General features: G+C 39.1%; 1 protein-coding gene across 1 annotated transcript in view; it reads left to right on the top strand.

Annotated features, from left to right (window-relative positions):
• LOC139712650 (neuroplastin-like) overlaps window positions 1-20133 on the top strand; it is a 42700-nt gene extending 22567 nt beyond the window's left edge. Inside the window, exons 2-6 of the mRNA XM_071624461.1 lie at window positions 10162-10449; window positions 11704-11985; window positions 14055-14357; window positions 16478-16613; window positions 18124-20133. Coding sequence (XP_071480562.1) covers window positions 10162-10449; window positions 11704-11985; window positions 14055-14357; window positions 16478-16613; window positions 18124-18181 — 1067 coding nt within the window. The 3' untranslated portion in view covers window positions 18182-20133. The remainder of the gene's footprint in view (window positions 1-10161; window positions 10450-11703; window positions 11986-14054; window positions 14358-16477; window positions 16614-18123) is intronic.
• The last annotated feature ends 6695 nt before the right edge of the window (window positions 20134-26828 follow it).

The following is a 26828-nucleotide window of genomic DNA, read 5'->3' as shown; positions in this document are numbered from 1 at the left end:
TAATCATCTACTGTATGACACTCGTCTGACAGAGAGTTTCTTAATAGTTTTAATACCCAAGGTGAGCAGACAAGTTGGCCTGTAGCCCCTTGCCTTTTGTTTTTCTATATGTTCTAATCAGAATAACCATCTTGGGGCGCGTTCATGCGAATTTCGTAGCCAGAATCACAAACATGAATCATGATTCAAAACGGCATTTCAAATCACGGTCTCCGCGGAAGAGCGTTCATGCAGGCGTGTGCAACGCTGATTCTGGCTCAGCTCATCCTTTGCCACTGCGCAGCGCACTGCGCAGGGTACCTTGTCTCTGCAACTCGAGCCTGACCTCCTGTTTCTGCCAACTGATCAGTCAGTTTATTAATATTGTAGGCCTTTACGTTTTTAATTCGGTGAATACCTTCTAATAAGCTGTGGCATTCAGGCTCTGTCCACAGATCGAGGAATAATCTTAATTCTTCGTCTCTCCAATTGTTCCCTTGGTAGACACAGCTGCAGTCATTATGTTATCAACTCATTCGGAGAGTAATTACAATTGTACATGTATTATTATGATAAACAGCTACATGTAGATACTAGCATAGAATCGGTGTATGATGTTGATATAAACAAACTAGTGCAGGTATGGTACCGAAACACACGATTCATATTAAGACGTACACAAGCGCGCGAACAGAACCAGTTCTAAGCTGTGGGATACCCCGTGAGACACGCATGCGCACAGCGCACAGTGACGTCCAGAATCATGATTGAAATCACGGTTGCATTCATGCGGTTTCTGCGATTGTGATTCTAGCAGAATCATGATTCAAAGCGCCCTTTTTTCCGCATTTCAGATCGGCGTTTTGAAACGTGGTTAAATGGGAAAATCGCATGAACGCAATGCAACTAAACACGTTTAAGCGACTAACTGCGTTTAGAAACGCAATTCTAGTTTCGCATGAATGCAGCCTTGGTCACATGAGTCTAATTTTATTTATTTTTTTTTTGCTGAGTACTCCCCTTTAGATTTGTACAAATGTGTACACAACAAAATTTAATTGACTCACAGTTATCTCTGACCAGTAGCAGCACTTTAGTTACTGTTAAAACAGGAATTTGCAAGCGAGTAATTTGTCATGTTTGGTGGGGCCTGTAAGATGAATTTTGCTTATTTCTGCAGTTTCAAAACTAAAATAGGGTTGCATGTCATAACAAGCAAAAATAAAAAAACAAAAAAAAAATGTGTGCTTTTATTTTCATGCTAGTTTCTTGTTGCATGAAATGCCCGAAAATGTTCACTTTTACATTTCAGATACTTACAGTGTAAAGTTAGGGATTCATGAGGAACTTTCTTTTTCCCCACATTGGACCAAAAGTTTGGAATGATATTCCTGTCACTGTTTGCTGGTCATCTTCAGTGGAATCACTTTAAAACATCTCTAAAAACACATCTGTTTAACACGTCATAGAAAGAAAAAATCATGTCACATACTTTTTTATATTTCTCTTTCTTAAGCGTAAAGTGTAAAAGTGCTGTAAACATCTCTTTGATGGATTGTTGCACTATTGAAGCATATTGTTATTATTATTATTATTATTATTATTATTATCATCATCATCTCCATCACCATCATCATTACTACTACTACTACTACTACTACTACTACTACTACTACTACTACTACTACTACTACTACTATTATCATTAGTATCATTATCATCTTCATTATTATCATTATCATTATTTAACAACACGATCCGAATGGCCTGAACAGATTAATGGTAGCAAGGGGCCCAATTCAATTTATGTATATGTTGTACAAGTAGGTCATACCATCTTCCTACATCTGTTCATAGTTTTTTGGGGCTTAGCTGCACAGCACTGGGATCCTGGATGAGCCCACAATATATGGGATTCATCACATCGTGACCATTCTTTCACAAAGCCGTAGCATTGTTTTCTCTTTTTTTTTCTAGTTCTTGGTCAGACAGGATGGACATGATTATTAAAGCCAAATGAGCTAAAAATATAGTTGTGTGCAATTCTATTGTAGAAATTTCATAATCTGTGCATTAAGATATAGTGACGTTGTAAAAGCTATGCAAATTAGATTTGATAATTGTGCCATGACCTCTCAAGTGTTGCACTAACCTGTTTGCAATCATGAGGGCATGACATCATAGGCAAGTGTCATTTAGTTTGCATTTTATTCAATTGAACAATGACTGATGTGTAGTCACGATAGATATTGCTGATTGTTTGATAGGGCAGAAGTTACGAATTTAATCATTTGGTCTTGCTCAGCGTGAACATGGACTGATGTTTCATGTATCACATATTGTTGCGTTCATGTGCAGTTAACATCATTGTACACGTACAGTGTACAATATGTCTGCGTATGCATACACTGTATCATGTACACTACAGAACTTGTTTGGATACAAATGTTATGTGGACGGGTCAGCTTTCATGCCCTTTCTAGTCAATGCCATTGATTCAGTCAGACAAGGATCTGACCTGACTGAGGCACACAGGAAGGCCTGATTGGTGATAAGTGTAGGCTATACGCATGCCAACTGGGGTGCTGCTGAGCATTTTATGTGCTACGTTGATCCTGAATGCATTGTGCCATTGTTTGGTGTGATCCCGTCCAAGGTCCATACCTGGTATTGAGCACCAAATTCCTTGCCCCCCCCCCCCCCCCCCCCCCCTTTACCTTTTTGCTTGCCTTGGCTTTCAGGCTTGGTCAGGTGTGCTAGCAGTTTCACCCATTTGATGTTGTATAAAGATAAAATCTTGAGACATACAAATGAATCATATGATATGGACTGGTCTTGAGGGGGATATACAACTCTCATCAACAGCAAATTTTCATTACGCAGAGCTCAAGTACCCTTATGCTAGCGGTTTGTGCCTATTTTCTTGTTGTGATTGACCATAGTGTTTACATTAGGTTGATGCCGAAATCTTGAAAAAGAAAGCACCCACTAATATTGCCGGCTGGAAACTGGTAGTTTCCTGACCAATCAAAATACCAACTACAGTTGCCCAGTAAAACTACCTTTTTAGGTAATAATATAATATCAATATTATATCAATGGAAGATGCAAGTGTATCCACCACATTGCATGACTGTCAGAGGTACTGGTGTAATGAATAGACATTTCTTTAGCAAATAGTAATCTTGCAGGGGTGTGCAGACCTGGGCCAGTAAACCTCTTCCCATCCCCCCCCCCCCCAAAAAAAAGGGAAAAGGTGAAGGTATGGAGGGGGGAGGGGGGAGGGAATAGGAAGTTGTTCACAGTTTCCCAGGAATACAGGTTAAACGAGTTGAGGGTCAGGGTAACCAGGTACAGTACCAACCTGCCTGTGTGATCATTCACTCCCATTGGTATCATGTCAATGTACAAATTGTACAGACAGTGTAATAAAGCATTTTGAAGATTTTGGCCCTGAAAGGGTCAGCTGGAATTCAACCGAATATATACGGCTGTGCAACTTGTACAATGTTTGTAAGCCCAAGCGGTCTTTTTCATTTGCAGAGCAGAGAGTAATAGGCCTACATGGCTTGCTGGTATCCACAGGCACCAGACACAGACCATCAGGGTAATGGCAAATGAAAGCAGGCAGTTGCCTTAGAGTTAGGCTCTGGTGTTTGATATCGAGAGCTGTGGAATATCATTGCTACCTCAGTATCGTATGCATTGGCAATGTACTGTATGCTTTTTCCAACATTATGAGCAGATGAGGTAGTGCACATGAGTACAATTGTATGTGATATGGGCAGGCAGACAGTTGTAATGACAAATGGTTATTAGTCACAAGATGTTAAAGGGATCGTACAGTTCTGGTTGAGACCTAATTTCCGGTTTCTACCATTTTCAGGTGGGATAATGAGAAATCTCATATAAAATATAAGAGAGCATGCAATTTTATGAGGAATTCAATGTTTATTTGTTGAAAATTGGTTTTGAAATGGCTGAGATATCAAAAAACAGCGATTCCAATAAAGTGTGGGACCCACACTTTGTAACGATCGCTTTGTTTTTCTTTGTTTTTGAATGTTTCAGTTATTCCAAACCCGATTTTCATCAAATAAACTTTGAATTCCTCTTAAAATGGTATGCTCTGTACTATATCATAAGTGTTTTCTTGGTATCTTGCAAAAATTTAAAAGCTCAATTTTCATCTCAACCAAAACTGTACTATCCCTTTAAGATAGTGTCCACTGTTGTTTTAAAGACATTGTTTCCCATTTGCAGATAAAAGAAAAACCCAGTTTTAGTGTTTCAAAGTAGTTCTAAAAACAGAGGGATAGAAACAACTAGTCATAAGTGCAAAAAGGTTAATCAGTATCAGTGCTAAGTACAATACAAAATGTGAACAATAGTTATTTATAATAGAATTGTTTCCAGGCTAAACCATCTGCAGTAGTGGTTTAGTGGGAGAAATTGTGATATTATTTGATGTACAGATATGGATGTAGGCCTACAAGTATAGTGCTCTGCGCTAATTTTGTGTGATTATAGTGCTCGTGATTTCATACATGAGCTCTGTTTAAAGGAGGACGTAGAGCAAAATTACAGTTTGAGTGCGCTTTTCTTTTATGAATCCGTAAAATGGGGTGAATAGGGACAATTTTAATGTTCTCATGATTATAAATTTTTTCATGCAGCCCAAAGACTGAATCTTATGTGGGGAATTTATGTCCACTTAAAATACCTTTAATTTGGTTTTATGAAAAAAATAAATAAATACTAAGAGGAAAATCATGTTTTTTGATAAAATGGCGGTGTCCCTTTTAACCCCAAATTTGTAGTCAACAGGAACAACACTAGTTTTGATTGAAAAAAAAAAAAGCTGTTGAGAGGCAGTTTTTTCCAATCCATGCAATAGATTGGATTAAGGGAACATCTACATTTAGAGAGTGTAAAACATTTCAGAGCAATCTATTCCAGCGTTAAATCAATCTTTAAAAAAAAGTGAAACAGCTCAATAAAACGAGCTGACATACAAAAATGTGACCCATCAGGTCAAAGGTTAAGATTAGAAAGTAATTCAAAACTTTACTAATCCATTGAATTGCACTCAAATATTAACCCACTACTTCTCCAAGTGGCAAATCATGATGTACAATGTTATACACACACTCTAGATTCAGTGATACTTAACTCTAATTATGTAGCTTCTATGGGTATTTTGGGAGTTCTTACAGTGATTGTAATATGGCACCTGAAGTATGGGTCTGACCCAAACAAATGTGTTAATGGCATTAAAACATGCAGAAGACAGAGAAAAGGGTCTTGAAATTCAAGTGCAAAAGTCCTAGCCTGTCTTAGGCAGTGAAGAAATTTCTGAGAGGGTGGGTGAGGGCGGGGTTCCAAGACCATTTCCGCTCTAGTTAGGGTCAAGACAGCAAAGTTCACTCTCATCTATGAATACAAAAGTGAAGCCACATATCCCACGATCTTATTGCTCTCTTGTCAAGAGATTTAGATTTTAAGAATCACACTTTTGGAAATAGCTGGACATAACAAACATTTCAGGGCAATTTATGACATAATAATTAATCATACAGAAAGTTTAAAGGGCCAATGAAATGACACCATGGTGTCCCTATTCACCCCAGTCTAACTGATTTTTGCCCATGAGAAGAAAAAACATGCTGTCATAAATTCCTGTTGGAATAATTATTTCAAATTCTAAGGTTTGTTGTTTGGTGTAGTACCTAGCAGGCTAGGTTCATGCACAATTTCAGCGAATTTCATTAATCAATGGCCACAGGAGCAGAAAAGTTTTCACCAACCTGATTTTTTGTGATATTTTTGAAAACTTTTTATTTTGACCTCCTGTACCCAGAATTTTTTCAAATCAGATGGACCACTTTCTGGACACTGTTGGATGATCCTTCCATCCTGTGATAAAATAAGAAAAAAAGTTTCAAAGCAAATATGAAAAATGCAGATTCAAAAAACTTTCCTCGGTTTTGTCTCTATTCACCTCGTCGTCCCTGTTCACCCCGTTTTACGGTTATCATGCAGTCATAGTGGCATTTGTATCATGGGAAGTGGGGCTTATTTGTTGCCCATGTTGAGTCAAAGTTTAGTGCAGTATGTTCAGGTGTTTGAAATGACAGGTCGGTCTGAAAGCCATTATGGGCTTCAAGACTGATACAGTTCATCAGTCCTACACTGCTCTATATGCATTGTGTCAATTCCCAAGCATGTATAACATGTACAATTGGTATCAATCCCTATGCAATATGAATGTTATACCATTGCTGACTTGTCAACACCTCTCTTTGCTAGCATTACACACTAATGTTACTGATGAGTCTTCCCCAAACAATAGTCCTTATCATTGTATTTACAGCATGCTAAGCAAACTTTGCAGAAGGCATTTATGAACCGCCATACAATGGAGTGAAGGTTAACGATATACACGTAGGAGAAGCAAAACATTCTATATCTCGCCAATTGTCAATGGAAGGGTGCCTCTGTGAGATTCAGGTACCGCTGTTCACTCACGTACAGTGTTAACACCTCTGCATACACATGGGTGATACAATGTACGTGGGGCTGGAGGTGTGCTAGCAGTGACAATGACCTCCCCTCTTGGTACAACCACTTTGTAGGCTTTGGCTGTGTATTTTTGTCCCCGCCGAACGAGTTCGAGCAGGGGACTATGAAACGGGCTCCGTACGTGTGTGTGTCCGTGTGTCCGTCCGTCCGGACGTGTGTGTGTCCGTGTGTGCGTCCGTGTGTGATCAAAATCTTCAATTTGCTACTTCTCTGTCATTTATGAGCCAATTTTGATTCTGTTTGCTTTATATGATAGCACTACATGGGAGCTTTAAAACTTCTACACAGAATTTCAGTCGTGACCTTTGACCTTGACCTTTGACCTATATTGTACATTTTGCTATAAAACGCTACTCCTTCGCCATTTCTAACCCGATTTCGATTCCGTTTGCTTTATGTGATGGCACTAGGTGAGGGCTTCAAAACTTCTACACAGAATTTTGACCTTTGACTTCTTTGACCTTGATTTTTGACCTGTATTGTACATTTTGCTACAAAATGCTACTCCTTCGCTATTTCTTACCCGATTTCGATTCCGTTTGCTTTATGTGATGGCACTAGGTGAGGGCTTCAAAACTTGTACACAGAATTTTGACCTTTGACTTCTTTGACCTTTGACCTTGATTTTTGACCTGTATTGTACATTTTGCTACAAAATGCTACTCCTTCGCCATTTCTTACCCGATTTCGATTCCGTTTGCTTTATGTGATGGCACTAGGTGAGGGCTTCAAAACTTCTATACAGAATTTTGACCTTTGACTTCTTTGACCTTTGACCTTAATTTTTGACCCATATTGTACATTGGCTACAAAATGCTACTCCTTCGCCATTTCTAACCCGATTTTGATTCTGTTTGCTTTATGTGATGGCACTAGGTGAGGGCTTCAAAACTTGTACACAGAATTTTGACCTTTGACTTCTTTGACCTTTGACCTTGATTTTTTATCTGTATTGTACATTTTGCTACAAAATGCTACTCCTTCGCCATTTCTTACCCGATTTCGATTCTGTTTGCTTTATGTGATGGCACTAGGTGAGGGCTTCAAAACTTCTATACAGAATTTTGACCTTTGACCTTTGACCTCTTTGACCTTTGACCTTAATTTTTGACCTACATTTTGTTGTATGTCAATTTGCTACAAAATGCTACTCCTTCGCCATTTCTAACCCGATTTCCATTCCGTTTGCTTTATGTGATGGCACTAGGTGAGCACTTCAAAACTTCTACACAGAATTTTGACCTTTGACTTCTTTGACCTTTGACCTTGATTTTTGACCTATATTGTACATTTTGCTACAAAATGCTACTTCCGGCGGGGACATATATTACGCACCGCGTAATTTCTACTTTTCCTTGTATTTTTTAATTTGACAAACAAGTAGTTTTACCTGCTCTCAAAGGCAGTTACTACCCTTTTTCCCCATTAACGCTGTTGTGTGAAAAGTGGCAATATACTTCATCAAATATTGTCTACCCGTATTTTCTTTGACAAAAAGTGTAGTTGCCCAATGAGAACGTACTGGTGTACAGCTACTCGCATAACAGTGGTTATCATGAACTCAAGATGATTGTGCTGCAGTACAATGTACAGGGTACTCCCATTATAACGAGGTTCTCAGGACCGGCAGGTTTCCTTCGTTATATTGGAATTTTATAACCAAACAGATAGACAATAAAAATCATAAAAGGGATAATGCTGCTATCTAAATTGTAATTGGAATTTTGTTATAAATGTGTACGTTATAACAGGAGTTGTTGTGCACTGTAATAGTCACAAGGGGACTGCTGTGGAAGGCTCATTACTAATAAATCACTCGCAATCAAATCATGCCATGTTATCACATTTTATGAGTACGATTGCAGATAACAAGCTACTGTAATCTACGAAGTGTAGGGTGGTCAGTATAATTTTTTGATTGTCAATAGATCAAAAATACCCATGCCTACAATACATGCATGAGTACCATGTACCCCAGCTATGCAATTCTCATCAACAATTTGTAAAGGCTATACCATGCATTGCGTGTTGATACAAAAGTGCTCCGTAAAGGTGATAGTGTGATAGCATGACTTCGTGATGAGTGAATTTCAATGCTGATGCACAGTCTTGAGAAATGCTCTGCAGGAAGTCTTTAGTTCTTGGTGGTAATAAAGTAGGGGGGTACACTGTTGATAGCTTTGAGTAATTGCCCCCATCTTGGCTGTCCAATTTAGGGTTTCAACATGTTGCGGCAACATCCTAAAATATTTACACAACATCCTGGAAAAGGCATGCCAAAAATTGACATTATGAAAGCAGCACACATGCAGATGTTTACGCAAACTTTCAGAAAGATCTGGCGGGAGATTCTTATCCTTGAATATACAGCTCATTCTCCTGTAGTCAAATGTTCAAAAATGAGGCTGAAGGCAGCACCAGAGAGCAGTCCAGTGTCCCAGTGCTATCTCCATTGTCTCCTTAAAGCACATACAATATGTGTACATTCATGCACCAGAACAAGTTTCTCCTTTTTTTTTTGGGGGGGGGGGGGGGGGTGGTAGGGGGTGAATCTTCCATGAAACATTCTTGGTTTCAAGTCGTGGACCATGTTACCCTTTCAATACCAATATCTTGTCATTGTCTCTTACTTGTGGTGCCACTGTACCACAGAGACACTGGTTATCCATTTGCTCTTTTGAGCTTAACACCTTTACTCTCAGAGCACCTGGGCAAGTGTTGATGTGGATTTTTTTTTTTTTTTGATGCGGAACAATTGCAAAAGATTAGTTAGGTTTTTTTTCTGTCTTCTTTTACCAGCTGCAGTTATCAGAGCCATATCACTTTTTTATTGTTTATTTGGATATATTTTGGCTGAAACGCTTTTATTGTTCATGATTAATAAATGTCTAACAATGATAAGCAAATTCTCATAAATAATCAGAGCAGATTCATTTCTTTACCTGAAAGATCATTTTCTAAGCAATCCCTGATAGATTCTGCGAATTGCACACTAAGTGACTGTGTATATAAATTGTTGAGCACTTGGACAAAGTGCTGGTTGTCACATTGAGCATCTTCAGCTCCTATTCATGCACTTAAAACCTCTTTGCATTAAAGACCATCATTATATACTATTTGTTTCATACAACACCCTTGGACATCGATGGATGTAGTCTGCACTTATTCTTGAATTTAATTTAGTACAGATATGGCAACTATTTTTTTTTTCTTGAAAGGCATATGGGTGGCAGAGTACAGTCATCAGTGGTACACGAAAAAGCGATCGGAATAAAGTTATTGACAGTAAAATGAGTGACTGAATGCCTGTTTGTGACTGATAGAGTGTGTGTGGCAAAGGCATTTTTATTGTCATGTCAGAGACATGCATTGGTGCAAAAACTTAGTGTGTTGGTCGTGAATTTATCACAGGAATCGATGTATGAAAGTTTGTGACATCAGCCGTGTGCTATCCATTTTTACTCAACAAAAATTGCATGGACGGCGTGCAGTGGTACTTTGAACGGTATGTCATGTGGTGAGCAATCAACTAGTCTGATAGCTAGAATCTTTTCATTTGGTGCATAGTAACTTTCATTACCTTCTGCTTACATATTTCAGTTGTGGAGGTGTCTCCAGCATCGCTGTCTGGCGAAGAAGGCAGCAGATTCGTTTTCACCTGCTCAGGACCGAGTACCGCCAGCTTGGAGTGGTACCGACGGTTTTCATCCGGTAACGATACCCGACTTGTCACCTCATCTAAGTATGAGGTTATCGGCTCCTTGTCTGAGAACTCCAGTACTTCCAGACTGATAATAAAAAATGCCATGATCTCTGACACTGGTGACTACTTCTGCCAGGATGCTTCGGATCCAGTACCATTCGTCGTACCTTTGACTGTCAGTGAATGTAAGTACAATCCTGGTCATTACTGTTTCTAATGCTACTTTAGGAGAGAGATATAGATGGAATATGCAAAATGCACAACTATGATTTGAATAAAATCCAAGGTCATTAAGTAGTCAGTGGACTGAAATAAGTACAAAATATGTTTCATGCATTTAAGTGCACCCTTCTTATGTGGGTGTCGGGATATTTTCATTGTTGGACTTCTGTCTGCGGTGTGCAGTGTCACTTGCAAGCATGCAATGTAAAGTCGCATGGAGCATGGACTAGATTGAAACCACCTCTGTGAATTTGGATAAAGGTGTGTAAAATCATAATACTTTTATGTAAAATCTGAAAGTGTATTACCATAAAAAGTGGCTCACCTGAAATTGTAGAATACTAGTTTGTTACTAACATGCTGTACAAATTGTATTCCAGGTCACAAGTGGACGAGTCACTGAATCTGACTATAGATGCATGTTTGGAATGAACCACTCATGGCATACACTGAACCAAAGGCACTTCAGGCATTTGTGAAATAAAACTTCAGGGCACATTCTTCTGTGTTCTAGCATGGCAAACCAAGAGGAAGTTTGACAGTTTTGTTTTGTTTTGTTTTGTTTTGTTTTGTTTTTTTGCATCTTGCAAAAAAATTCTTGTACAGTCCGACCTTTCTTGTGTGGCCTCCCTTTATCCAATCTGTCAATTATTCAGACACAATCTCACCATTATTTTTTTTTTTAAGTGTAGTAATTATGGGGAAAAGGGGGATTCAAAATCAAACTCAATTCCTACACAAATTCACATGAGTTATGTATAATTCCCAACTTAATTAATATACATTTTCATCATATTTTCTTCTTAATAACATATATATTCAAACATTCACTACCCCCAAATTTTGCACTGATCTTGCAAAGAAAGAGTTTCATTGTACAGTACCTGCACAAGTTTACATACATACTAGCTACTATTGGGTAGGCAGCTATGTGTATTAAACATCGAGTCTCCCACATCCAGCCAAATCCCTTATCCAGACGAGTGCCAGTCCCGACATGTCCAGATAAGAGAGGTCGGATTGTATTTATGGTGGAAGATGATTTTGCCAAAAGAATGTGTGTGATATCTTCAAAGGGCAATCAAACTAATTATTTTGGAAGTTTGAAAGGCATCTTTATTGTACTGTGACAATTGGTTGATTTCATGTTTGAATCTTGTCCTCTTATGTCACTTTGTTTTGTTTTTGTTTTTATTTGCTGTTTGTTGAATGTCAAGTGAAAGACATGAGGATCGATCCCAGCAACCCGCAGTATGAAACGGACAAAGCACTGTACCTGACCTGTTTCGTCAACAATGCTACTGACCTGGAGGTGAGCTGGCACTTCAACGGGGGCACAGGGAACTCGCCGGTGGCCAGGGGTGATGATGCCAGCAACGTCCAGGTCCTCAACAACGGCACTATCATCATCAGGATGATGAAGCCCGAGAATGCAGGCATCTACACCTGCACGCACGCCTTCAGTGGCACCAGCAAGAGTGTGTCTGTCAGTGTCGGAGGTATGAGATCCATATATTGGTGCCGCACCGAGAGAATTTGCAAGTGAGAAACCAAAGTGCAGCTGTGATGCCATTCAAAATCAGCATTTAGCATACTGTGATGTTGGTATCAAGGTGTATATAGTATACAAATATACCAGGCCTGAGAGGTTCTGGTTGAAACTATGTGCATGAGGTGACTCCAGTAATACTATTTCCTGAGGGGCACAGCCCCAAAGAAAATAGCGCTACTGAAGTCCTTTTCAATATTTTGTTGTAGTGGTGCTTAGCTTGTAAACAAACCAGTGCCATATATACATCACTGAAACAAATGATCGTTTGGGAGCATGCCGGGGTCACAGTGCAGAGGCGATGGTGGGGGTTAGTTGCAATGAACAATAGGCTACCGTTTTTATACAGTTGAACTTTCGAACATCAGGCTCATAGCTGCTCTCTTATTGGTTATCTGTTTTCTACGCACAAGAATATGAACGAGGACGAACGAAACGATGTATTACAGTTACGATGATTCAATGACAACTTAAATTTAAACACAAGTTTGGAAATACTACCTCTCCTCGTACCGACTTGCTAACAATGATGATTCTGTAGCATACACCGAAGAAATTTTGCTAAATGCGGGATTATGATGTCATATCCTATGATGTCACGATCATTGCACTTCTGGGGTGGCAATTTGGTACAGAATTTTGCCAAATTTGCGTGTATGGGCTGAGCCCGGGCCGAGACTACCTCCAGAGCTTGGCCAAATATGTAGCCGTTTTTGGTACCGCATTTTGCCTTTAAGCATTAACAGTGAAAGGAAGGCCGGGTGAGCCCGGGCTGAGCGCGGTCTTTTCACTCACTATATTAAGACGGGGTCTTATTCAATCCCTCCATTGTAGACTTTTATGCATTCAGTTGTGAAACAAGTGAAGTACCATTTCTAAACATTTTAGAGTAAGTCCATTATCGGTAAGCAGTACCTCAGATAAACCTAAAACCATATTTGTTGCATAATATGGCATATTCTTGTACTTATGATTAAAGATATCCCATTTATAAAAACGAAAATTCTTTGTTTTAGCAGGTTTAATCGCAAATACAGGGGAAACTCGGTATAACGAACACTGCTATAACGAGATATCGGTTATAACGAGGAAATTTTCTCGGTCCCAAATTTCCTTCCACACAAGTCTATGTAAAATGCTACTCTTATAGCGAGATCGGCTATAACGAAATAACTGCTATAACGAGATAAATTTTGTGACTTCCAAACAAAGAAAAACATAGTAAATCAAACCTGCTATAGCGAGGTAAAGCAAAATGCCTTAGGTAAAGCTTTATTTCGCCTGTGCTATCATCTTCCGAGATTGTAAAGCTTTCAATGCGCCAAAAACTGTCTTGTATTCACATAATCATTTTCTTCAGTGCACTCCAGCTAGCACTGCATGTTGTACGTGTGAAGTGTGTGTGTACACGCACACTGATACATGCAGAGAATGTGGTGGGACGGCCATACATGACATCATCATGACGTTTAGCAGGTGTGAGGCAATCTGATGCTGTGATTGGCCTTCTACTTAGGGAATTCCCCGTCTTCGCACACACGCAGTCATAATGTACATACAGAATGTGTCACATACACACACAGCATTGTGCAGACCATATTCAAGCTTTCCACACAACACACACCCATACGATAACCACATACCAATCCACAGACGATCTTCATACAATCGCAAGCTATATAAATTTACAAATTCAAACATCTACAATTAATAAGAAATACATTCTTAATATTGGATTTCCTTGGCGAAAAACATCTTCTTACCCATAAAGGTGAGTAATTCCCTCACACACAATATCAAGTTATCAGTATTGATTGAAATATGATGGGTAGTCCCACATGTGCAAATTAATGTCTTTATTCTATGCCTTCTTTTATGCCTACTGATATAACGAGATATCGGCTATAACGAGGAAAATGACTCGGTCCCGACCATCTCGTTATATCGAGTTTCCACTGTATCTCAAATTGACAAGAATGGAGATAAATCCTGCGATCAATCCCTCCAATCTATTTCCAGGAGATATTACTCTCACTGCACCAAGGTCGGTGAAGTTCACAGAAGGAGACCGTGCCCTCATCGAGTGCACCGCTGATGTGATCACCAAGGCACTCCTTCCCAACATCACGTGGCTGATCGACGGCATGCCGTACGAGGACAACTGCACTGACCGCTGCTCCGTCAAGGTCTCCAAAAAGGAGCTGAGCATCACCAGCGAGCTGGAAATCGTGAAGATCACGATGGACGACCGCAAGAACTACACCTGCATCGCCTCCAACGGTGCCTCGGTAGAGAGCCGTGACATCCTGCTCCGTGTCAGAGGTGAGGATCTGTATATGCCATATATTTTTAGCGAGTCTAAATTTGCACAAATCTGGTCTTCCCGACGATTTCACAAGGGGTTAAATTCGTGATCGCGGAGTGTGACTTTCATGTGGAGGGGGGGGGGGGGGGGGAGGGGATCAGAATCAATATTTTAGCATGTCTTTAAATTTGCAAATAGCACCTGACTCGTGAAATTTGCGAAAATAACGCCCTCTTGAAATATTCAGCATACGCAGTAGTCAGCAATTCTTGAGAAGGGTCTTGTGGCAGCAACTTGAAAGTCTTTTTCAAGCTAGTGCATCACTGCATTCAGATCCCAGTCAAGGATAGACACCTTTGTCTCAGGAAATCCAAGCAAACTCTCCTAGTGGCTTCTGACTGAACCAGCTGCCCATTTCACAATCAACAGATGCCGGAGTATATGTCACAACATCTGCATTTACCTACTTTGATCTTTAGCACATTAAAGGACAAGTTCACCTTCATAAACATAAGGATTGAGAGAATGCAACAATATTAGTAGAACACATCAGTGAAAGTTTGAGGAAAATTGGACAATCAATGCAAAAGTTATGAATGTTTAAAATTTTTGTGTTGGAACCGCTGGATGAGGAGACTACTACAGCTTGTGAGTCATATGCGTACAACAGTAAAAAGAAAATGTAAAGAAAATTCAACATATTTTCACTTTTTTCGCATAATAAAAGAGCACTTGACTTGACTCTTTCTAAAGGCAGGGGGAATAATATTACCCATAACATTTGTCGGTAACGAGTCGGGGGAATGTGTACTTTTTGCAAAAGATGAAATTTTGTGAAATTCTCTTTATATTTTCCTTATATTGTTGTACGCATGTGACATCTAAGTTATTCACACACTGCAGTAGTCTTCTCATCCAGCGGTTACTGCACAAAAACTTCAAAAATTAATAACTTTTGAACGGATTGTCCAATTTTCCTCAAACTTTCAATGATGTGTTGTACTAATATTGCTACACTCTCTCAATCCTTATGTTTATGAAGGTGAACTTGTCCTTTAAATGCTTTCTCGCGGCACTTGCTCTCTATCATTCTATGAGTCACATACTTTTCAGCAATAAATGATGGGGAATTCTGAGAAGTATGTTTACAGATTGTGCATCGAAGCATCAGCAGGAACATACAATGAATATAACCTAGTTATGTTATTAGGCATTTCACGCATGGTAGGTGCCATAGGGTGCATGCAGGGGCCAGTGATATAAATATACTACATGGTTGCATGGAGGAGTGGTGTATTGTTACAAAGCGATGACCCAGCAAAAGTTTGCCACCAAAAAAAAAAAATTGTCCTGTTGTGGAATCTGTGTGATTTTTTTTAGATTAAAAAAATAAATAAATAATTGTGATATTAGTTGTTTATGAAGGGTGTCATACAGCAAAAGTAATGTCCTTAGCCTGGCAGTACCCTCAGATTGTTTGATTACCTATCAGGCTTTGATGATAGTGCACACAAAGTTTTGTGATGCCTATTGTTGTATGTGGATTGTAATGCTCACATTCAAGTGTCTTTTTTTTTAGGGAATGTAACTCCTCTGCTAGTTTCACTTGGCTATGATGAAATGGGTGACACTTCTTTTTTTCACAATCACACAAACCACAAGAAAATAACTGAGCAAAGAACCAAAACCTTGCATTTCTTCTGTTCTGAATGAGTAATAAAGTGCAGTGACCTGTGATAAGTATGTTTACCTTTGATGAAATTACAATTATAACGAGGGTGTAATACCATGTAGGATTTTCTTTTCACATTGAGCAACTGTACATGGGGTCATTCAAAGTGTCTTTCTCCTCTCCCCCCCCCCCCCCCCCACCCCCAATGCCAAACAAACTCACTCACTCCATAGACGATCCATATTACATGATCTACACTGTATGTGAAAGATACCAAAGTAGCAATGCTTGACATGTGGCTTTAATGTTCATTCTTTTACTTCTCTCTCTCTCTATCCCTCCCCCCTCTCTCTATCTTTTGCTTTCTTTTGCTTTCTGTCTTTCTCTGTCTGTCTGTATGTCTGTCTGTTTGTCTGTCTCCGTTTTCTCTGATTGACTGTCTCCTTGTCTTTGATGCTCGGCCAGATCGTCTGGCTGCCCTCTGGCCCTTCCTGGGCATCGTGTCGGAGGTCGTCATCCTCATCATCATCATCTTCATCCACGAGAAGTGCAGCAAGGGAGAGGACTTTGGCGAGGACGACGAGGACGACGATGACCTCAAGTGAGTTTTAATACCCCTCTCGGTGCCGATGAGTCAAATTTTACTCTTGTGGCTTTGGATAAAAAATTAATGTGGCACACAGAGGGTTAAAAATGACCACAGACTGTGACAAATTCTAATCCTTAGTTTTTTGACTAGGGCCTTGCACCACTGGTTTTTATTCATTGAAAGTCTGACCTCGATTATCTGGCTGTCTCTTGATGAAGACTTCTCTGTCATCCGATCGTATTCACGCTGTGAAGATGCAAAAGAAAGTGATTTCAAACTCAATTTAAACTTGTACAAAACTCTCAGATGATTTGCCTATAATGTTCCCCAACAGAAACATATTTTATTATGAATTTTACATTAAAATGTTGCAGTTTTCGTGAGAAAATGGACTATAGTCCTAATAGGCTGGTATAGATTACACCACTGTTGCAGTACATGCTACCAACCTAGCTACCACTGGGTCGGCAGCTGTATGTACAGGTACGTGTAACATCGCTTCTCCCATATCCAGCCAAATCGCATATCTGGATGGGCTATGGTCCCGACATGGTCGCATAACGGAGGTCGGACTTCATTCATGTATTTATCATGTTTTTCACAGGGTTGAAATTTTGCATATTTTATGCAACATTGACTTTGCATGGAAATAAAAGTGCTTAAGGTTTGTGCTTGTTATATGTAATATTATTTTGCATATATTGTGTATTTGTAGTTTTTTTCACATTTGCTTGTCTTGTAGCATGAGTGAATTTGCTGACGTAGTGTGAACTAGTTACCATTTACCATATTAGGTGCTGCCAAAAGCAGTGAGCTGTGTGCAGTGCTTGTTCGGTTGTTGTGACTGTCCACAAAATTAAAAACACACAAAATTCATCTTACCCAGCCTAGTGTGAACATTTGCACACACGCAAATTTCCACTTTTACAGTACCGGTACCATATTCTTTTTCTTTGGAAATGCATTTTTTGACAATTCCTGCTCTAACCATTTTATGTATGTATGTGTTTGCACACCAGTTCTTGTCACAACTTACACAGGGTTACTTCATCTTGTATCTTAGGGAAATGAAATACAGTATCTTCGTGACAAGTTCTTGTATTTTCCTCTTTTTTCTTTCCTGAAGTAAAAACATAATCATATCAGTCCAAGATACACGTACCTGTACACATATTATGTGGACTGTCATCCATGTTCATAGTGTTAAAGCAACCCTTGTGATTTTTATCTTGCAAAGATCAGTGATGGAAGAGGGAAAGCATGTATGTCTGTGTGTATGTCTGATTAAATGTCATGTGTGGTATGTATGTGTGTATGTAAAATATGTAGATATTGTGTATGTATGCACATGTATGTAAGGGTGTATGTAAGTATGCATGTATGTGTGTATGTATAACTGTTTTGTGGGAATGTACATGTATTGTATGTTTGTGTGTATGTGTGTGTGTGTGTATAATTGTGTTTGTTTGTTACCTGCTTGTTCTGAAAATATCTTTCTTTCTTTTTTTATTCCACCATCCAGGAAAGAGAAGAAGATCCCTGATGGTGACAACGAGATGAACACCAAGTCAAAGGAGTGACAGGACACACCCCGTAGGAGAGTGGCATGGGCTGGCGAAGATTCTCCTCCATCCCAGTAGGACACCAGGGAAGGGAAGGGGAGAGCATCTTCTTTCACTCCTGACTCCCTCATCTTCTTCTCTCTACATCATAGTCCCATCATCTCGTCATAATCAGAGATACTGAGAATTTTTTTTGAAGTGATCCAAATGCCGGACATTCTCATTTAAAGTTGGTAAACGTCACTCCAGTCCTTTCATATATTTTGGGTGTGGTTTTAAGTTTTCGATTTTTTATTTTATAATATAAAGAGGGGCATTATACTATATAAAAAAGTTTGAAACACAGCAAGGCACGTGATGGCAAGGTTGCGAGGGATGATGGTTGGGGTGTGTTAGCCTTCGTACAAGGCTGCATTCAAGGTTTTTTTTTTCTTCTTCTTTTTCTTTTTCTAAGTCTTCACAGATGCTGCCTCACAGCCTTGATTGCTAGAAAAAGATTAATTGGTGCATGGTGCATGTACTGTGCTGGGTCTATTACATTTGTATGGAGCTGTTCTCCACAGATTGATGTATGGAAATAAAGACAGGTGTAGAAATTGACATGCAAATAAGACAGCACAGACAGCATGGCAGAGAGGAAACACATTGTGTTATTTTGGAGAGTATACATTGGGGGGGGGGGGGGGGGATGCCCACTCCTTTCCAGCTGGGGTGACCCAGCTGCCAAACATCTTCGTTTCTTGCTATGAGCCAAGCTGAAGAGTATCACTCAGAATAATCAAAATGTACTCACTTAGGGTCAATATTCTTTCTCTTGTTGAGAAAGAATGCTGTTCAAAATACATTTGTACTCTGATGCTCCCTTTAATCATTGAGTTTAGCAATTGTTTCCTCAAAAAATATTTCACAAATTTCTGGTTTAGAAAGGACATTAACATCTTGGTCGAACATTGAATGTTTGGCATCATCTATTTTCATCTTTTTTTCTTGGAAATTTTCATGATTTGTACCTTATCACTTTTTCATCTTACTTTTCATATTGAAGTATAACAAAAGTGCTGAATATATGGGTAATAGACTCTTTTCTTACTAATAGATTCTTGTATGGGCTGGCAGATCTGAGAGATGTTTCGCATGCGTGCATGTGCTGATAAAGGTATTGAGTGCCATTATTTATATAAAATCACCTTTCAAACTCATAATGATGCTCAAAATGTTTCTGTGATTAGATGCAACCTGTGACTGGTGTAAGGTGCACGCGAGCGTGCTCTTTGTAATTAACATTGGTGTCACTTTTATAATTTGCGGTATGATGAAGTTGCGTGATAGATGCCTTGCATGGATTGTTGGTACAAGGGACCAGGTGTTAGTTACAGAAATGAAACACTCATAATGCACACCCATACATGCTAACACTAACACTTACATTATCTCCAGGGCCCTGTTTTATCAAAAGATAAAATTGATTTTAAATTTCCTTGCCACACAGGCTGCCCTAGACTTACAGTTGAAATCAACTATTATAATCAATTTTATCTCTTCATAAAACAGGGCCCAGGACTACTACTAACACACATGTATCCACAGATGCCAGAACAAAGGCATAGTATGTGCACAACACATACATATGGTATTGCAAGGAGGAGAGGGGTGTTAACACCACACACACGTCTATGGAGATGCCTCCTTTCTATCTTGTGTAGCATGGGGAAAAAAAAAACATTAACAACCCAACAACTTGCCTAAGGGGACTGTTATGTATGGGATGTAATATCATGAACCTTTGATTATCTCGCTAATGGCGAAAGTAAGAGGGTAGCGAGTTCTTGCACTTCAAAATGTAGATGTTCAATATAATGTGGTTATAGTAATTGTGAAGTGTTTGCAAAATTCCTTCCTGTCAAGAAACGATGCTGTTAGAAATGTGTCTAACATGCAATCAGTATCAAAGTGACCTGAAGTGACACACACATACACACACAAATGAAATTCATAAGAAAAGAAGTATACGAACGAATATACTGGAAGCTGTAACAGAAATGAAAAGCACCCATTGCACACTCCCAAGTGTCTTTGAGTTCACTGTCAGACAGAAATCTATTTAATTGATAAATAGAGTCTGCGGACATGTGCTGATTTTGGAAGAGTTTTACATGTCATGGCAAATTTTTGTTTCTATTTCCCGTCTGGAGATAAGAGTGGAAGTGAAACGTACGTAAGAGTTTGTATCAGTGGTACCCCTCTTTCGAAATCCATTCACTGGACTTGTGACACTATGAAGCAGTCTGAAGCGTTTCAGAAAATGTCTGCTTCTGCTGCCATTACTTTTCGCCCCATGGTCAAGTCTCTTTACAGCATTTTGTATTGTTTCAACACTCCTCCTGCATAAGGCTTTGTGTGTCATGTGATCATCTAAGGTGGACGTTTGTTCTTATATCCACTTGGTCTGCATTACCTCTCTCTACCTTGGTGAATATCGCATGAGCATGCACTCCTTTCAAATATTTTTTACTCAATATCGCAGGTTGTTGTCAAGATCTTGAAAGGAATATGGTATGTAAAGAATGCATATGTGTATGTGTATACGTAGATATGCATACACATAAGCATGTGTATTGTAAGGAACACATTCGTATTGTAGATACCATGGTATATAAAATGTTATGAAAGTTATTTAGGTATATGTGAAGACTGTTTATGTAATCAATTTATGGTTAAAGGGGAGAGATTTATTAGATGTGCAACGTAGTTGATGTTTGTGTGCTTTCATAGTCACTTTTAACCCCAAGTGAAATGATATGTCGACCTCCTCACCCTCTTTTCTGTTGGAGGGGATTGTTTTTAGTGGCTGCATGCGGCAGGTGGCCGTTATAGACAGGTGGTTGCTATTAAAGGTAGGTTTGACTGTACATCAAAACCTTTGTCTTTGCAGCCCTGGCCACTGGGTAGGGAATATCTACAGTTCAGCCTTGGTTATCTGGCCATCACTCATCGAGACCTCTCATTTCTCCAGACATGATCTGGCTTACCGTTCTCTACATGCTTTCATGCTTTTTCCATTGCATATCTCCAATAATCCTGGACTTTATATTCCTGTGAATAATTTGTCACTGAAACTTTAACAAAATCTGCAAAGTGTGTGCACACAATTTGAAGTTCGCTCGTATTTACTGCGAGAGACGATCGCATTTAATGCCGGGCTAGTCAATTTGGAGTGCACTTCAATGGTATCATACAATAGCAGTATTTGATGAGTCACAATTTCAATCTCATTCTCGGTCATTATCAATTATTGGCAAACACACAAATTTAAAAGAATATTTTGCTCATATTTCATTATCATACATAAAAATTAATGCAAATGATTGTAGTATTAATAAATTGATTGTGACATTGGTGTACCTTCAGCAGAATATGCTAGATCTCTCTCATCTGGCCAAATCACTTATCCCGATGCCCGCCGGTCCCGATGTGATGGAATAATCGAGGTTGGACCGTATTTGAGAAACAAAACTCTCCTGCTGCCCCGTGGCAAACAGCCTGGCGATCTCCAAATTACTGCCAGAATGTATGAATAAATTGTGTTGTTAATTGTCAATCATGCTACTGGCTACTCATGTCGGTATCCATGGTGATGGTTATATAATGTAATTTGGTTTGATGGTTTTTGGGGAAGTATAGATATGTATAGAGGGACTTTGTTTTTTGTTTGTTTTCTTTGGGCACACACGAGGGTTCGTTTATTTTTTGTGTCATGAGTGAACAGCCTACTTTAGCAGTACCTGGTAAATTTAAAAAAAAGAAAGAAAAATGATATGAAAAAGTGAAGTTTTGGTGATAATTGTCTGTCCAATCCCTATCAATGTTATTTGTGTATGTGTGTCATTGTGTGTGTGTCAGTGTCTATTACATCATATCTGGTGGAATAAGATGTACCGTGTGGTCATACGTGGGGGGGGGGGGGGGGGGGGGGTCAGGGTCAGGTTTGGGGGTTGGGGTACAGGGAGGGGGTAGGAGTATTTATTCAAGAAAACTTTTCCACTCCAGACTCTTAATGTGAAGAATTTTTATGCATGTACAGAGTACCGGTATGATGCCCTCATCGAGACACAATCACCAAGAAATGAGCAGTGTATTGTTACTGTGTGTGTGTGCCTGATTGTGCCCCCCCCCCCCCTCTTAACTACACTGTGTGATTCTTACCATTAAGAGTAACAATTAAGCTTATTATACTGGTGTCTTTTCCGTGTGAATGTCTTGCTCTTATGTCAAGAGCTCTTCATTTTATACTACATGACTTTTTGTTTTTTTGTTTTTTTTCATCTGGTTATGGTGTGATGGCCGTATCTGCTGATACATTTTTTTTACTATGTCTTGGTTGATGTCATGCACAAAGTTATACCCTCCAGTGTAGAATGTACTTAGTGTGCACAGAGATTACATGTCTATAAAAAGAGTAATAATGTAGATATGATTTCAGTAGAACTCTGCATGTAAGAAACGTATCTGAAGTGTTATAGTAGATGGTTCCTATTTGTAGTTAGTGACTCATTTTTAGCTACACTGTGTACTTAGTTAATGATATGGTGTATTATCTGAACAGTAAATTGTTTCGATTCATGATAAGAAAAGATGTTGCCATTAAGTTGCGGATGATTGTTGGTGCAAAAAAAAAAAGTACATCTGGTACCCATATCACAAAGGGTTGACAATAATTGAAAGTTGCTCTAATTGCAGTTACCATGGTAATGACTCAAATACTCACATCTGATTGGTTGCTTAGTGGGTGCAGCCATGGAAACTGCAATTATTTCAACTTTGAATTGTTGTAGAGAACTGTGTGAAATAATGCTCATGGGTCATGCACAGGACCACCATATTGGATGCAATGCTAATTTTCTTTTTGTTCTGCCTACATGTACATTTTGGGTATAAATGTGAATTTATTGTGAATGCGTGAATGAATAATATAACAAGGGTTTGTAAAATTATCAGTAGACTGCTGTGTCATGTTGTTCCCAATGTTTCTTTTCTGTGTCACATATAAGCTTGTGTGTCTGTGTGTGTGTATGTGCATGCATGGTCACATGTGTGTGTGTGTTTGTTTGTTTGTTTGTTTGTATGTAGGCCAATATAATTATACTGACCTTACGACCATGGAACAGGGATAATGGTCTCATCTTTCCTGGGGAAAAAATGACAACAGTTTACGAAAGTAATAAATGGAAATGAAGCCAACAGAATGATAAAAAAAAGTATATACGTACCTGTATTTCAGGGGACCGTGGAACGATGATACCACTCTCCCTCCACCGCAGCCCCCTCCCCGTCCCCTGTAGTTCCGCGGCCCCTATAATTTGCCAAAGCTAAATGAAGAAAAAAAAAAACTGATAAGGACTGTCGGGAAATTATACAGAAAAGGGACTTTTTCCATACAACAATTTTGGACGAGGTGAGGGGAGATGTTCTATTCAACGATGCCAAGCAGAGCTTAAAGAGGGCGTGGTTGGTGATTTTAGGGTACCTTATCCCATGGACCTAATACACATGGACTGTTCACTGCAGTCTTTCTTTGATGTAATTATCGTCGCCGACACCTGATTATACATTCTTGTGTCTGGACAGTAACGATTGTGTGATCATGTATCGTCACTAACAAAAGAATCTTTTCCCTCATTTCAGTCTTGTTTCGCTGGTGTGCCTATTTTTCAGACGGAAATGTCTTTGAATAAATACAGATGATGAGGAGCAGCAAACCTGAGATCATTACAAATTTTGTGTCAAAAGATGGCTAATTGCTGATTCGCACATTTTCGCACACGCATAAGACCTTGCCTAATGGCAAGATATATCTGTCCTCTACCATTACCGTCTCTTTTTGCTCTGGAATAAGCTGGAGAAAAGTGAAATATTGAGATCACAAATGAGAATCATTCTGCCAAAATATTAGCTTTCTTTTAAAAACTGCCTGCTTCTCCCAAGCGAAATTGTTTGAGGTATGATTTCCTAACATACACCACAACTGCACATTCACTTTGCTTGATTTTTGTGAGTTATTTTCTTCTGCGCATATAGTTTTAGATTTTTCGAATTTCCGTCTTGTTCTTCTCCCGGCTTGCTGACGGTGACGATCATGGGATCAAAGCAGTGAAGCATGCTAAAAATGTCTTTGTGGCGCTTTTGAGATGTACGGGTGCATGAATTAATTAACGATACGATGAATGTCCATGTGTATTAGGTCCATGGTTATCCCAAACTTCTGGATGGCATTTGCGTGCTCGATGGCAAAGCGTTCGTAGGGTAGCAAAGAAACGCACAACAACTTGATCTCGTGATTTTAGTGTCAGACACTTACGCCACTTCCGTAGAACAATTTGAGGGGTTGGTTTGTTTTGTTTTGCTGTGGCCTTTTTTTTTTCTATTTAGATAAACCATTATTACTTGCGCGTTATATCTTGAACAAGTTAAGGATAGTGGCTTCCTGCGACTTCCTCAAGACATCACATGAGGACAGTGACCTTGACGTCATCTCGGAAAGATGTCTCCTTTGGCGGAACATGTATTATGACGTCATATTTTAAACATCAGTGACATTTCAATATTATTCTTACAACCAACGAGTTCTGCGTATCAATAGATGACGTCAATAGTCACTTAACCAAGACGGCTGACGTCAATAGTCACTTGACCAAGACGGTTTTGTGAGTTGTCGGAGGACGCCATAGACGATGACTCACCATTGACCATCCAGTGTAGTCACGACCGGAATTTATCTTTTAATTGTCATTCAAATTGTTCATCTATCAGTTTGTTTTCGTGTTTCGTCCCACGTATGACGTTCGCAGTGAGATCCAAACATTTGGGCCTACAAGCGTTACTTTTGAGCTTTTCCCTCCGTTTTCATGAGTTGACTCGGAGCATGATAAGCTCATTAGACTTTGATTGACTGACCCTCCCTGCATAGTGACGTTGTCTCTTATAATGAATTTATGGGTCCTGTTGTTTTACTTGATGTTTGCATTTCTTTTAAGGATATATTACGCTGAATGTATGCCATTATCCCGAGTTTCGATAAAGAGTTAGATCGCTCTCTTCTTATTTTTTCTCTTTCTCAATCTTTCCGACTTGGTCATTTCAGCGACTGTCTCGAGTATTAAATACGTGTATTCTTATTTGGTTTATTCTAAACTGAATTTGACATTGATTGTATGCACTTACCTGCAGATCGCAGTAATCGTGGTGGAAACAAAGAGGGGGGATATGGGGCTTGAACAGACTTATGGTCCGTTGTAGCCTGAAATGAAGACACCACAATATAATAACCATTCATGGTGAGGTGCAGTATTGCGTCCCTTCTTCAAAATTACGGAGACGGAAGCTCGTGAATAACGTGAAAAGTTTTAACAGGGAATGGAGTATCTTCACCTCTTTTCACGTCAAGCGTAGTTGGATCGACCTGTAATTGACACATAACGTTTTATTCTAAGAATAGCACCTTCCGACAGCTTAAGTTTTCATAAATAGTTTAGATCAGACGCAATTTGATTTGCGTCGACATTATCAGGCCTGTCCTTTAAGGGGAAAACGACGCAAAGAACAACGCAATGCGAAACGAATGCACTCGTGTAAAAAATAATGGTATTTATTGCAGTTTCGGCATCCTCGAACGACATTTTCATATTTCTTCAGCCAATGACGTGATTATGGTATGAAATATCTAACGGGCTTCCCTCTGTCAGCCTCACATGTCATAATGCTCTTCATTGTCGTTGTTATTTTAAGTTCCTTCTGTTTTAATCCTTCTTGAATAAATAATTTCAGCCGCTCTTATACCCACTCTTGATAGTGCATCTGACATAGAGCACAATAATTTATTTCGTTTTATCGCTCTCTAAGAACAAGACGACCATGCACACATGGCCAGGTACATTAGTCAGTTAATGCACGTTTCACATAATAAAATCAGATAAGGACATGTGCATAATAAAGATAGTAATAATTATAATGATATTGCGAATGATGATAACGAAATAATAATAGTAATAATAATAATAATAATGATAATAATAATAATAACAATAATAACAATGATAATAATAATAGTAATAATAATAATAATGATAATAATAGTAATGATGATAACAATAACATAACAATAACATAATGACAATAACAATTATGATTGATTATGATCATAATCATAATAATGTAGTGTTATCAATTTAATGAAGATGACATGAATACTTAGGCCTATTATCATTACATTAGTCACGATTGTTACAACAGGAATAATCATACCAATGATAATAATCATAATGATAAAAAAAAATTGCAATGATTTCAATACAAATTTGTCATCATTATCACTGGTGTTAACATCATCATCAGTGGCGGATCCAGGGGGGGGGGGGCGCAACCGGTGTACACCCCCCCCCCCCCCCCCCCGAGACTCCAACTCTCCCGTTTTCGACGGGAGATCTCCCGCCGAAAACCCATTTTTGCAAAATCTCCCGTTCTCCCGTTTGAGATTTAATTTCTCCCGCCCTGGCTCTTTGTCTCCCGTTGGAAGGGATTTCTTACTTATTTCTATCGTATGTTGAAAAAATAAGCCTTAGATAGCACAAGAGAGCATCTAGAACTCTAGGAACTTCGCGCTTCGCACACA

Source organism: Diadema antillarum, unplaced genomic scaffold (assembly GCF_040938485.1).
Source record: "Diadema antillarum isolate AM-2024a unplaced genomic scaffold, OU_Dant_1.0 scf00000041, whole genome shotgun sequence".
Taxonomy (NCBI): domain Eukaryota; kingdom Metazoa; phylum Echinodermata; class Echinoidea; order Diadematoida; family Diadematidae; genus Diadema; species Diadema antillarum.
Note: the sequence above shows the minus strand (reverse complement) of the source record. Positions and strands in the feature narration are given on the sequence as shown.